A 15,578-nucleotide genomic window follows, 5' to 3' on the forward strand; every position below is an offset into this window, starting at 1 on the left:
AAATAAAGAGTTTCCCAGACAAACAAAAGCTGAGGGAGTTCATCAACACTGGACCTGCCATCTACCAGAAACAAAAAGGCAGAAGTAAATAGAACTTTGAGTAAGGTGATAAATACACAGACTCAGAAAATAGCAACTCTTTATGAGAACAGGTTTTTAAACACTTTATTATAGCATAATAAAGGAGGTTAAAGGGGGGAGGAAAGCAGAAAAACTAACTATAGCTACTTCAATTTGGTAACAAACTCACAACATAAAAGGGATCGTTTAAGACAACAAAATGACAAAGAGGGAAGCGGAAAAGGACAGAACCCACAGAGGTAAATGAAGATGCCATCAGTAGAAAAAGGATTATTTTACCTATGCGATGTTTTATACAAACCTCATGGTAACCACAAACGTAAATCTAGAGCAGAGACAGGAAACATTAAAAAAATGAGGGGGGCTTCCCTGGTGACGCAGTGGTTGAGAGTCTGCCTGCCAATGCAGGTGACACGGGTTCGTGTCCCAGTCTGGGAAGATCCCACATGCCGCAGAGCAGCTAGGCCCGTGAGCCATGGCCGCTGAGCCTGCGCATCCGGAGCCTGTGCTCCGCAACAGGAAAGGCCACAACAATGTGAGGCCCGCGTACCGCAAAAAAAAAAAAAAAAAAAATTAGGAAACTGAGAAAAATATCACAGAAAACCACCAAACCAAAATGGCAAACAGAAACACAAGGAAAAAGAAACAATGAAGATATAGAGCAACCAGAAAACAAAAGATTAAATGGCAGTACTAAGTCCTCATCTATCAATAATCACCCTAAATTTAAATTGGTTGACTTCACCAATCAAAAGACACAGAGTGGCCAGATGGATTAAAAACAAGACCCAACTATATGCTGCCTCCAGGAGACTCACCTCAGCTCTGCAGACAGACACAGGATCAAAGTGAAGGGATGGAAGATGACACTCCAAATTACAGCCTAAAGAGAGGGAATGTAGCCAAACTCATATCAAGTAAAATAGACTTCAAGCCAAAAAAAGGTAACAAAAGACAAAGATGGACAGTATATAATGATAAACAGGACGATTCATTGAAAAGACATAACAGTGATTAATATACATATATACACCTAACATAGGAGCACCAAAGTATACAAAACAATTATTAACAGACCTAAAGGGAGAAACTGACAGCAACACAGTAACAGAAAGGGCTTTAACACCCCACTTACATCAATAGGTAAATCATCATCCAGACAGAAATAAACCCACACGTGGACAACAAAAGAGCACAGAACATACAATGGAGAAAGGACAGTCTCTTAAATGGTGTTGGGAAAACTGGACAACTACATGCAAAAAAGTGAAACTAGACCACTATCTCTCACCATACACAAAAATTAACTCAAAATGAATTAAAGACCTGAAAGCACACAACCACTAAAAGAAAACATAAGCAGCATGCTCTCTGATATCAGTCTTACCAAAATCTTTCTAGCTATGTCTCCTTGGGCAAAAGAAACAAAAGCAAAAATAAATAAATGGGACTACACCAAACTAAAAAGCTTCTGCACAGCAAAAGGAACCATCAACAAAACAGACAACCTACTGAGTGGGAGAAGATATATGCAAGTCATATATCTGATAAGGGGTTAATGTCCAATATATATAAAGAACTCATACAACTCAACAACAAAAAAACAAACAACCTAAACAAAAAGTGGGCAGAGGAGCTGAACAAACATCTTTCCAAAGAAGACATACAGTTGGCTGGCAGACACATAAAAAGATGTTCACCATCACTAATTATAAGGGAAATGCAAATCAAAACTACAATGAGCCATCACCTCTCATCCGTCAGAATGGCTATTATCAAAAAGATGAGAAATAGTAAGTGTTGGAAAGGATGTGTAGAAAAGGAAACCTCATATACTGTGGGAATGTAAATTGGTGCAGCCACTATGGAAAACAGAGTGGAAATTTCTCGACATTCAGAACTACCATAAGATCCAGCTATTTTGGGGTATTTATCCAAAGAATAAGAAAATACAAATTCAAAAAGATACATGCACCCCTATGTTCACCATAGCTTTATTTACAATAGCCAAGATATAGGAGCAACCTAAGTGCCCATCAATGGATGAAGATGTGGTATAAATATGCAATGGAATATTACTCAGCCATTAAAAAAGGTGAAATCTTGCCATTTGCAACAATGTGGATGGACCCTGAGTGTATTACGCTAAGTTAAATATGTCAGACTGAGAAAGAAAAATACCATGATTTCACTCATATGTGGAATATAAAAAACAAACAAACAAAAAAAGTAAAATAAATGAACTAAACCAAACCAAAGCAAGCATATACAGAGGACAGAGTAATAGTCACCAGATGGGGAGGGGCAGGGAGGAGGGCAAAATGGGTAAAGGGGATCAACTGAATGATGATGGACAGAAACTAAATTTTTGGTGGTAAGCACACTGTAGTGTGTACAGAAGTAGAAATATAATGTTGCACACATGAAACTTAAATGATGTTATAAACCAATGTTACCTCAATAAAAAGTAAATTTAAAAAATAAGAAATGATTAAAAAAATACTATTTCATGCTAATATTACTTATATAAATAGGGGAAGAGGAGAAAATTGTTCAAGATATCTGTCTCCAAAGTTCTCCCATTTCCAATTCTTCTAACTACACATGGAGGTGGTTTTGATTATTTCATAAACACCCTGCAGCCTCTGAGATGGCCAACAAGGGAGGGCTGGTTGTTTCCCTCTCACAACAGAGAAAATGAGGACTGGAAAAACCATTGAAAAATCTCCAAAAAAGAAATAAACTCAAGATGACCTGGTGGAGTTAGGCACTAGATGAGGCTGAAATAGTGGTCCCAATTCTTTGTGTTATCTCTGTTATACGGTCACTCTTGCCTGGTGCTCATGGTGTACAAAGGGTATTTCTCTTGTCCCTCCCTCTTGTCTAAGACACAGTACCTGCTCTAGCCAATGGAATGTCAACAGATGTAACACAGAGGCTTGAAATGTGTGGCAGAGCTAGGCTTCTGCCATCACCCAGAACATAACCTGGGTGGTTGCTGCCCCTCCAACCTGGGCCCCAGAATGAGACAGATAAACCACAATCACCACAGGCGTCTGGGAGATGCAAGGCCTAAAGCAGAGCCACCCACTGAGCTCACAGATGCATGCTGAGAACTTGACCAAAGGATTTACTGGGATTTTGTGGTTGATTGTTGTACAGCATTATTATATCAGTCAGTAGCTAACTGATACAAAGAACCTGCAAGACTCCAAATACAAGAAACCAGAATCGAGGATTTCCTATAAAACATCCAATACATTTCCAATCATCTGGGGACAAGCAGATGGAAAGGTGAGTTTTCACAATGTCTAAGTGGGAAGAGTGTAGTTTTTAATCATGATAATCACCACCACCACCATAATTCCCTTTAAGAATCACGACAACAGGCTAACCACGCATAAAGACAGAACAGAGAGATGCATACAGTTTATCACTTGTTTTAAGTAAGTAGGTGTTTCTAAGTTATTGAAAACTTTCTTCTTTTAAATAGTTCAAAATGCCAACAAGTGACTATTTGCTTGATTTTTCTCAGCAACGGTTTTTTTCCTCCCCACAGCTAGTACCAAATTCAGTTCCAGTTCTAAGAGAGCATCACACCCAAAAAGTTGTACCACATTAGGTTTATTCTATATCTAAAGATAATAATTTATTTTGATACTAAACTTAAGATACATGAGGACCCCATATGTTCATCCTATGACCAATGACTAAAACCCACAGGACTCAGAAAAATTTCTGCAAAATTTGACAGGAGGGGTAAAAAACTATCTTTTATGATAATTTTTGCTTAAAAATGGATGGACATCCATTTTGCAGATAAATAAAATGCTAGTTATATGCCATATTAAATCTCAAAAATAATTTCCAAATAATTAGGCAACAGAAGGAATGTATTATGTGAAATTAGAGTATACAAGTACATATTTATATACAAAGATTTTCATTAGAATGAAGAAAATCAAAGTCGAAAGCAAGAAAAACTCGACCCTTAGGAGGTAATGCCACTTTCACAGGAGAAAAAAAGAAAACACTGATGTGAGAATTCACACAATGAGAATGAGCAGGAAAATATTCCAGGCAGCAAGATATGTGTGTTAAGATGATACATTTTCTCTTTAATATTATTATGAAAAGGGGTGCTTTCTACGTCTGCCTTACACTACACAGGATAAGAAATTCAAAAAACATTCTAACATCTTTCATTATATTAATAATTTTTGTTTCCCAAGCTATTAGCTCTTTTAAAAATTAAGAAGAAAACAGAGATGACTCCCTCAAGGTTTAGCACTCTGCAGCTTACACAAAAAATCAAAATCATTTCAGTGTAATAGAGATTTTTATCATGATTATGTTGCCAATACTCAAAACTTTTGTATTAAATTTGTCACTTTTTTAACATAATCATCAAAAAATTCAAACCAAATTAGTGTTACAAACTAAAAGAATGATTATAAATATTAAGAGTACAAAATAAGAAACCTATATATGCTCAGATTTCCAAAAAATTTTTCTTTTAAAAAGCTACATTCATGCCTAAAAACTTCCAGACATTTTATACCTACTATCTAACCATCTAATTTCAACTATCAAAATAAAAACTCCTTTGTCTTTTTTCTCTGAGGATTGCCTCAAGAAAAACCTATTAACCAAATCTAACTAATTTTGGCTTTCTATAAATTTTCTTGGCAAAGCATTCAGCAGCAATAAAGTATTTTATCTAAAAATGCAATTTCCTAAGATTTCACGTCTTCTCAGTACAAAGCCAACTTGCAATCTTATCAATACATTGGTTACTTTCTTAAAATGAAGTGTTAAGAAGACTAAGAGCTTCTAGTATTTTTAATTTTACAATGTGTCACATGTACCTGTTTGCTCTTATTCTGAACTTTAAGTTGATGGACCTAGATAACTGTTATAAAGGTCAAGGAATTAATTCCTTTCATTGTTTAATAAAATTACTAACAGTAGTAACGTCAATACTACGAATGCTTAACTGGAGATCAGTGCAATGACAGAAGTCACAGACAATCCTCCACATCCAGTTTCAACTTGATTAATGGTCAAGTGTCCAAAAACATAAGCTGACTATTCAGAGCAGTTAAAGACTTAATGCACATTGTGTTTCAAAAGAAAAAAAAAATCTTCATTTTTCAAGGATCATCAAGACTTAACTACAGATTGAAACAAAGGTATATTTCCCAACCTGGGCTGGAGGGCCAGTGCTCCTGTGTGTGTGCCTACATGTCGCTCACATACATACAAGCATGCAGGCATAAGCATGCACATGGGTGTGCACACACAGACCCACATAAAACAGGGACAATGAAGCTGAAAATCTCACTCTAGATTGCCTAGAAACTTTACAATGCCCTATCAGTTGTTATTTCTCTTACCACTCCCTAATTTTCCCATCCTAATTTTGAGAAACAAAAACTTACCAATATCACTGGCAAATTCATAGACATGGGGTTTTTGCAGCAGCCCTAACTGGCACATACAGGTAAGGGCATTAAGAGCTTTCACAATAACAAATTCCTCAGCATCACTAAGACCTTGTTGCAACAGGGGTTTGAGAATTGAGGAGCTTTGCCAGCCAACATAGGCGGCAACACCTGAAAAAGAGAAGCAATATTACATGACTGTTTTATACCTGAAAGTACAAATGCCATTAAGTAAAACAATAAAATTAATCAAAAGTCAAATATATCGAGCAACAATCCAGGCAGGGACGCTGCATTTCCTACCCAGCAAAATAGATGAAGAAGACCCACACCAATGCAAATCTGCAAGAAATTCTGCAGCACCAAGGGAAAAAAAGATCCTATGAGCTTACAGAAAGAAAAATACAGATTCCCTAAAAAGGAAGTAGAATCAGACTGGCATCAGATGATCTTCAGCAGCAATGTAGGCTAGAAGACAACAGGGCAAGACCTTCAAGGTTATGGGCGAAATTTTATACCTAAACTGTCAATAAAATAAGAAAACAAAAATAAGTCATTTTGAGACATGCCAGGACTATATGTGTTTACCTCCCATGCAAACATTTCTAAGAAAGTACTTAGGGATGTACTCCAGAAAAATAAAGAAAATGTAGAATGTACAAAATGGTAGATATAACCCAGGAATTCAATGGGGAAAAAAGGATAATAGCTAGTAAAGAGCTAGAAATTAATCAGCCCAAATTAGACCTAAAGGTCAATAAACTTCGAAAATGTTATCAAGAAGAAAAATGGAACAGACTACAAGCAATAGATAAAACTGGTAAGAAAGAAGCTAGATAATATAAAGTGAGGAAGGTATATTACTTTTCTCTCTAAAAGGAAAACAAAAAACTCTGAAACTCCATGACAAACAAAAAAGTTGTTCAAGAAAGTCATAGTGTAAAAATGATATAAATTAAAATGTGCATTTAATAGTTTGCAGACGATAGAAAAAAGAATCCTTGATGCTATAAACATTCTCATCAAGTGATAAAGGAGTTATGGCATTAGAATTGTGGTGAAGCAGTTATAAATATAGTGCACTACTTGGCTCTAAAGTCAATAAAAGTTACACATTCTTAATCATGTAAATTGTTTTGAATTTTCAGAATCAGTCTATACAAGCACAAAAGACTTTATTACAATTACATAACAGAATGTAAATATTATCAACTATGAAAATGCAATTGTTTAGTTGAACTGTCAATTAACAATTAGTTGAATTATTAACCAACAAAAGAATTAGAATGGAAGAAAAACGAAAAGAAGGAAGGGAGGAAGGGAGGAAGGGAGGCACTAAATTTCTTGTAGTCCAAGTAAGAAGTAGACCAATAAGAAACAGGTTGAATTATTTAAAGTTATAAAAACAAAAACTAAAGATCTACATCTCAAAACAGAGGCGAAGGGGGATTGGGGTATGATATGAGTGAGTTAAATCTTCATGTGGCATACGAAAAAGTCAAGAGATAAAGTGTAAAGTTGATAATCCTAAAAAGAGTAATATGAAAATACTATTTAGAGACATGGCAATAATCACCTGAAGATATCAAACCAAAACCACAAACCAGAGTAGGTGCCTCTGGAAAGTGCAACTATTGCCTTCCATACTTACTTCATATATTTTGAGTGATCTGCAAAAGCATATTTCTACTGTATTGAGAAATAATTTTAGAATTTTTTTTCTGTAATAAAAGAAAAAAGGCTGTCTAAAATTCCATTGGATTATATTTAAAAACTTTACAAACTGAAATGTATAATGAGCTAAAATAGCTCAAAATATTTTGGAAAAGAAGATTGACATCTGGGAGCTTATTCTACCAGATACTAAAGTTGCTTATAAATATATAATAATTAAAATATAATATAGCTATAAAAAGAGTATAATATTGAGTACAGAAGTAAAAAAAAAATCGATGGAATAGGATATCTAGAAAAGTAACCCTAAAACATATATGCATGCAACAGGTGATAACAGAAGCTTCACAAATCAATGGAAAATAAATGAAATGTTTAGTAAATAGTGTTAGGAAAATTGGTTATATTTCTGAGAAAAATTTAGATTTCACCTCATACCACAGCCCAAAATAAAGATCAATTAAACAGTTCATATTTTTATGTGAAAAAATAAAGCATTAAAACAAAGCAAAACAAAACAGACATGCGCCCAACAAATTATTAACCTAATTCTGAAATGGGAAAATATTTAAGCACAAAAGTAAAAAAAAAAAAATCACAAAGGAAAAGATCAAATAGACAACACTAAAATTATTTTAAAAGACATAAAAAATAACAGTCAAGTTATTTGAGAAAAGTGCCATAGAAAAGATAAAAAGTTATTGTTTTTAATGTATATATAAAAGGCTCAGAAAAAAATCAATAAGAAAAGCATAATACCATCAAAAAAGGGGCCAAAATAATAAACTAAAAATTCAAAGAGTAAGAAACATGAATGAGTAATCAACATGAGAAATTTTTTTCACCTTCACTGATAAGCAAATAAATATACACTAAAACAAGTCATTGCTTTAAGCTACCAACAGGCAAAGGTTGACTGAAGCCTATTCCACACTGGAAGGCTGTGCAGTACTATCAAACAATGCTGATCAGAGTAGTAAATGATATAATCTTTTTGAAAAGCTTATAAAATGTGTCAAGTTTTAAAAATATGTTCATATTATTTAACTCAGTAATTAAAATTTCAGACTTCTAGCCTAAGAAAATAATCAGGCAAATATTTATGTAAATAATTATGTGTATAATATATGGTTGACGAACGTTCAAACAATTTAAATATTCAAAAGAAGAGTTAAATAAATTTTGATAAAACTGTATAATGAAATATTTCTATTAAATTATGGTTTCAAAAAAATTTTAATGACATGAGAAAATGCTTAGAATATACATATGTTCCTAGAAAAAGGTTTAAAAAATAACAAGACTAAGAAGTAATATAATACATACATAGCACTTATGTGCCAGGCACTGTTACATATGTTAATTCATCTTATCTTCGCAACAACCAGTGAGTTAGGTAATATTATTATTCCCATTTTACAGATAGGGAAACTAAGACACACAAAAGATTAAATGATTTCCCCTAGAACCACAACCAGTAGGTGACAAAGCCAGAACTTGAACCCAGAAGTCTGTCGCCAAGTGTGCCTGCTCTTAGCCAGCACACGACAAGGCCTCACAGATGGCAGAACGGGACGATGGGTGGAAGGAGAAGGCAAGGATGACCCATAGGAAGAAAAAACCAAAACATTAACAGAGGCTGTACGTGGGCTAGAGGATTGGAGGGGATTTGTTTTCTTCAAGAATTTTCCAATTTTTCTACAGCAAGTACATGTTACTTTTATAAAACAAGCAAAAAATCAATGAAAATCATTTTAAAATGAAAAAAGAACTAACATAAAGGCCATTTTTCGGGCTTCCCTGGTGACGCAGTGGTTGAGAGCCCGCCTGCCGATGCAGGGGACACCGGTTTGTGCCCCGGTCTGGGAAGATCCCACATGCCACGGAGCGGCTGGGCCTGTGAGACATGGCCGCTGAGCCTGTGTGTCCGGAGCCTGTGCTCCGCAACGGGAGAGACCACAACAGTGAGAGGCCCGCATACCGCAAAAAAAAAAAAGAAAAAAAGGCCATTTTTCAAAGTACACATGAATTAATCAATAGATGAAGTTCCAAGAACCACCTTTTCCCAAGAAAAGAAATAAAAATAAGATTATTTGAAAGAAGAGCGCATGAAAGACAGAAAGGTGTGAGAAGCATACTGAATTTAGAAACTGAGTTAGATGGAGTCCAAGATGGAGGGCTGACATGAATCAATAAACTAATGTAAAAATTAAAAACAAACTACAGATGTCTGAAAAGAGGAGGTACAGTAATCTCCAGTTATAACAAAGCAAGAACAGCAATTTCAAGGCTTTTCAAAAGTAGTAAGTACCCTTTTCTCCAAAACATTACACAATAATATTCGCAAAAATAGGAATACTGTTGCTATATGAGTTTCTTTCCTTTTTTAATATTTTAGGAAAAACATCCAACAGCAAACCTTTTAGCAGTTACTTTCCCAGATTATTGGAAATCAAAATCTAAACCCTATTACAGCCTTCTGCTACTACACGAGAAAGCTTGGATACCTGCAAAGCTTTCCAGTGTGCAGAACAGTCTTTAAATCTTTTGAGTTAATAGACAAGCTTTATAATCATGTGTAAAATGATATAAGAAGGGTTAGTGGGTAATTTTAATAATATGGCTTTAGCATATAACATTTCATAAATGACCCAAACTAAAACTGAAAAGGTCAGTACAATCAGGTGGAAAATGATCAGTTATTACTCCAAAAAGAAAAATATTAAATCTTGTGTCAAACATGACAATCTACCAAAATAAAGTCCATTTCTTTCTAATTTTGAATCTAAATGCAAGAGGAGTCATATGCATATAAAATACAAGATGTCTCTCTTCTTTAGATAAATCTGAAAATTAAGAATTACAACATTTTGAAAAAGTAGGAAAAAAGCTGATTAAATTTTCACAAATTTTCAGTTTACAAAAAGCAAAGCCTATAAGCTTTAATTCTTTCTAATTAGATTGATTTTCAATCATAATTATACTTTGTTATTCTCCGATTGTAAAAGTGATGCATGTTTACTATAGAAAATTTGACAAACATGAGATAATCACTGTTCACATCTTAATATATTCAGACTTGTTATTGTTACCTTTACACAACTGGGTTCAGTCATTTTAATAATATTTCATGGTACTTTCCCAGGTCATTAAATTTTCTTTTAAAACATACTTTTTAATGACCACATGGTATCCCTTTATAAGGGTATATCAGTTTTATTAACCAATCCCTTGATCAACTAAGATACTTCCATCAGGGGCTTCCCTGGTGGCGCAGTGGTTGAGAGTCCGCCTGCCGATGCAGAGGACACGGGTTCGTGCCCCGGTCCGGGAAGACCCCACATGCCGCGGAGCTGCTGGGCCCGTGAGCCATGGCCGCTGGGCCTGCACGTCCGGAGCCTGTGCTCCGTGACGGGAGAGGCCGCGGCAGTGAGAGGCCTGCGTACCGCAAAAAAAAAAAAAAAGATACTTCCATCAACCAAAAGCAGCATGAAGACAGAAATACCAGGAACTCATTTCATTACTAATAAAATTTGGTAGTACTGTCACCTTTCAGACTGCATGAAAGTATGTTTGAGAAGATAATTCGAATCTTAAAGATAAATTTAAAAACAAGCAAAAAACATACCAACTATACTATCAAAAAAAGCTCCACGCAGATGCCAATCATTTTTGTCGTTCAGGAAAGTGATCATGTGGGACAATAAAACATCATTGGCTTTCTGACGTCCAAAGAATACACACAGCCGTGTTATTCCATTTTCCATTAAGGTTTGTTTCACGATATTTTCAGGGTCACTTAGCAAAGTGACAACTTTCTGCTGGACCATTTCATGTAAGGCTTGGAGCTCTAAAAAAAAGGAAAAATATGATCAATTTTCTTTTCTCCAAACATATAGACCCAGTCTTTCTCACTCCTTGGAGAAAAGAGAATGATTACAGAAGCCACCAGAGAAAGTCTATAATTACTAAGTTTTTCCACTACTCAAAGCTCTGAAGGATAGTTGGGAAAATGAAATACAGATTGAATAACATCCTAATAAGCAGATGCCACAGGCATGGTTACTATCTCACTAGTTAATCTATAAGGCTCAAAGAAAACCTATGGGGAAGCACCAGAGGAAGATCATACTGCCCCAATAAGATCAACTTAATCAAGGACTTGAAATTACTAGACTGGTTCAGGATATAATCTGATGGTACAGGGCAATCCTTTGAGAAATCATTTTTAAAGGTCGGTTAATTATATTTTAGAAAGCCAGAAAATACATTGCAAGTCCTGACAAGGCTTTACATGATCTAGCCACTGCCTTCTTCTCTGACCTTATCACCTACCTACCCTCCCCTTTTCATTTATTTATTTACTTAGCTGTTTGTCTTTTCCTTACTGAAACAATCTCAAGAGCAAGGATCTTTTCTGTCTTATTTACCACTATATCCCTAGTGCTTACAGCAAGCATACGAATTGCCTGATGCAAAGCTTATGTTTAACAATTATCTGCCAACTAAATGAATGAGGGCAGCCACTGTCAAGGGAAAAGGCAGTCTGAAAGGCACAATTCTATGTTCACATTAAGAAAAACTTCAGATTAACTCCCCAAAAGTTTTAATGCCTAGCTTCATTATTTAAAAGGTCCAATTACATGGTTATAGGATGTAGGACAGTATTATTTTCTAAGTAATTCCGTGAAAAAAAGTGAGTATTTCCTTTGTGATACATCCTTCTATAAGTTTAAAATTATTCCAGTGTCTTCAACTCCAAATAATATTTGCTGCATAAAATGATCCATTCTAACAAGTAACTGAGACACTACAGTTGTCTATTAGCATAAAAATCTGAAAAGTAGACTTCTCTAGTTTTTCTGAACTAGAAACATCTTGAAATAGATCTAAGTACATTATTTGACTTCTAAATCTTTAACATAATAAACATTCATTAAAAGCCTGTTAAAAGCTGTGTGGATGTAGAGAAACTTGAGGCAGGGACTCTGACCTCACAGAATTTACCATCACATTGTTCCTTTACAGTAAAAGGTGTGGGTTCTGATACATAAATCATAGGTAGTATGAAAGAAACACAGTTTATGACTGAGGACACTCAAAATATACTCACATAAGGAGAAAAGGTTTAGATTCTTTGGCTATGGTGTTTCCAATGTTTTCTCCTTTTATTCTGTAAGAATTATATAATTCAGCTAGCTTTGCTGTTGACACAAACCAATTCTGGCTGAAAAACTACTGAGCTTAGAATCTGTGGTGACAAGTTGGTCATTTTCTGGCTAGATAACAATGTATAAGAGTAAAAGAGAACAGTCAGACAGCAGAATCCTTCCCTCTATAAATCTGGTATTCTTTCATTTTACATTAAAATTGTAAGTGAGAGTTTGTTGCAAGTTCACATCAGCAATTCATTCTAAATAACAGAAAATCATACAACCTGTGTCATAATTTCCACTGGGATGTGTAACTTCATCTATTTCTTCACTATTTGGGTCATTTTCCATACTGAGATTTTTCAACTGTACTAATTCCAGGAATCTCAAAGCTGTTTCTGCCAGCAGAGCTATGTTTTCTATAAAAGGAAGAAAATTCATAATAATTATAATCATAAATGTGTGTAATACTTATAATTTTTCTTCCCTAAGTCTTAATACATATAAATAATAATTAAGACTGAAGAAAAGCAGGACTTTTCAACTTAGCACTTAACCTAATCAGACTTTTAGTAACTAATCTCATAATCGACAACTATACCCAAACTACCTGTTTTAATAATAAATCATAAGCTTCTTTTAAAAATACAGAAATGTACAACATGATAACTATAGTTAAAGTTGCTGTATGGTATATATGAAAGTTATTGGAGTAAATCCTAAGAGTTCTCATCACAAGGAAAAACATTTTTTTTCTTTTTTTTTTTCTTTTTATTATATCTACATGAGATGATGGATGCTAACTAAACTCACTGCAGTAATCATTGCACAATATATTTAAGTCAAACCATTATGCTCTATACCTTAAAATTATACAGTGATGTATGTCTATTATATCTCAATAAAACTGGGAAAAAATACCAAATAGCCCAAAATATAGCACTCAAAACATCTGAGGCAAAAAACCTGAATACTTCCACAAAGACCTACCTTTTAAACAGTTTATCAGGTAAGAGATATGCAGTAGGCTAACAGAGAAACACATTTTCACATTAAAATCACAGATCAAGCTGGCCCTTGGAATCACACAGACCCTGGCTCAAACCTTGACCCTGGGGGCTTCCCTGGTGTCGCAGTGGTTAAGAATCCTCCTGCCAATGCAGGGGGACACGGGTTCGAGCCCTGGTCTGGGAAGATCCCATATGCCGCGGAGCAACTAAGCCCATGTGCCACAACCACTGAGCCTGCTCTAGAGCCCTCGAGCCACAGCTACTGAGCCCGCGTGCCACAACTACTGAAGCCCGTGCGCCTAGAGGCCGTGCTCCGCAACAAGAGAAGCCACCACAATAAGAAGCCCGTGTACCGCAACGAAGAGTAGTCCCCACTCGCCGCAACTAGAGAAAGCCCGCGCGCAGCAACAAAGACCCAACGCAGCCAAAAATTAATTAATTTTTTTTTTTTTTTAAACCTTGACCTTGGCACTTACTAGCTGGCTGCTTAACCAATCTGAGTCTCAGTTTCCTCATACATAACTGAGTCACATCCACCTCAAAGAACCATTACCAAAGTGCATCAACCCTTATTGGACTGCTTTACAAGTGATACTCTGAGGTTCTTAGTGAACCAAAGCGCCAGACTGTTTGTCACACTCCTGCAGTGGTCTGTATCTTCTCCTTTCTCTCTGATCATCTATTAAGACTATTTATACTCCTCACCACTGTGAAAGTATCTACTTCTAAGTTCTGCTATCACACTTGCTGTTAGCTATATCTGCTCTTTGCTTATACTTTCCTCTTCCTTCCATTTTTATTTATTCCTGTGCCTCTATCCTTCTTCTCCTCCCACTTCCATGTTTCCTAATATACGACTATACCCGCAAAGACTGCACTCTTTTCCTTCTCAGCTGTGAGTAGCACTGAACATAAACTACCTTATTTTATTGATTCTAAGACTCACTTTTTCTTCACTTTTTAACATCTCCGAAATTGAGATGCATCCCACAATAACTGACATTTTTGAGTCTACTGAATACAGTGATTCCCTTCATCCTGGAGTCCCACGCCCCACTGCTGCCAGGTTCAACACTGTTCTGAGTAGAACAAACATTTACCTCTAAATAAGCAAGTTATTAATACCCTGCAATGCCTGCTCACCCTAAAGATGGGAGAATTCTACACCATCCCCTGATGGTTCTAGATGAATATCCCCACTTTAGTGAAAATATCTTTATTAGGAAAAATCTCTTACTTTCCGGGGCACCTCTCAAGTCTGAGCAGATCTATGTTTATCTCCCCATTTAAGTTCATAAACTACAACACACTTGTCAGTTCACTTTACACAAGAAACAAATCTAGACCAGCATCTCTGAGTTTAAAAACAATGCTATAAAAGAAATTTTTAATTGATTTTTAAACTTTTATAATTACTGACATGTGTGGTTTAATTACACTTAACCATACAAGTTCAAAGAGACTTTAGATTCTATCTAAAAAGGCAGCTTTATCATGCACTAAGCCATGGTTCAACATGGCTAGGTGGCATAGGGCACTGCAAGGTCCTGGCACTGACCCTGGGTTACCATGGACTCTTACCACTAAGACCCAGCACACTTGGGTAAAATAAAAGCAGGTTGCTTCAAAATCAAGGTCTAGACCAGCAGCTCTGAGAACTGAGAAAGAACTAGTCCAGATACACTTTGGTCGTGTCCCTTAGCCTCTCCCATCCCCAATTCCTCAGCTGAGAAATGAAGGCACTATAACATCTACTGCTCAAGGTTGTTCCAAGTGTCAGTTTCAAGAGATACACAGATCTTAAAATCTTAGAATCTAGAACCTATTTTAGAATCTCTATATCTTTTGCAACTAACCCTTGCAATCCTGAGCAGTATGTACAAAACAGATTTTTCAATTAAACAGTAGCTATTGTTTTTATGCTGTGACTGCTAGAAATTGAATATGAGTATGTTAATATGGTACCTACACATCAGAACCTTACCTACTTACCACAATTGAGAAAAGACCAAGATACACTGGGCCAAAAGTAGGTCATAATAGTCTAAACATACAGCTTGTTTTTTAAAAATCATAAGCTTTTCTTTCATTTAATTTTATCCAGTTCAATTACAGTTGATCCTTGAACAACACTCGAATTTTTTTTCAAGAGTACATACTACAGTATAACACAATCCATGGTTGGTTGAATCCACAGATGTGGAACCATGGATAGA

At 35.6% G+C, this 15,578-nt stretch overlaps 1 protein-coding gene across 1 annotated transcript in view; it reads right to left on the reverse strand.

Moving 5' to 3' along the window:
• Positions 1-15,578, reverse strand: part of PIK3R4 (phosphoinositide-3-kinase regulatory subunit 4) — a 72,307-nt gene that overhangs the window by 45,176 nt on the left and 11,553 nt on the right. The window contains exons 4-6 of the mRNA XM_065876274.1: positions 12,637-12,771; positions 10,828-11,049; positions 5,523-5,696 (exon numbers count right to left, since the gene is read on the reverse strand). Of these exons, the coding sequence (XP_065732346.1) occupies positions 5,523-5,696; positions 10,828-11,049; positions 12,637-12,771 (531 nt within the window). The remainder of the gene's footprint in view (positions 1-5,522; positions 5,697-10,827; positions 11,050-12,636; positions 12,772-15,578) is intronic.

This window comes from Phocoena phocoena, chromosome 4 (genome assembly GCF_963924675.1).
Source record: "Phocoena phocoena chromosome 4, mPhoPho1.1, whole genome shotgun sequence".
Classification (NCBI taxonomy): domain Eukaryota; kingdom Metazoa; phylum Chordata; class Mammalia; order Artiodactyla; family Phocoenidae; genus Phocoena; species Phocoena phocoena.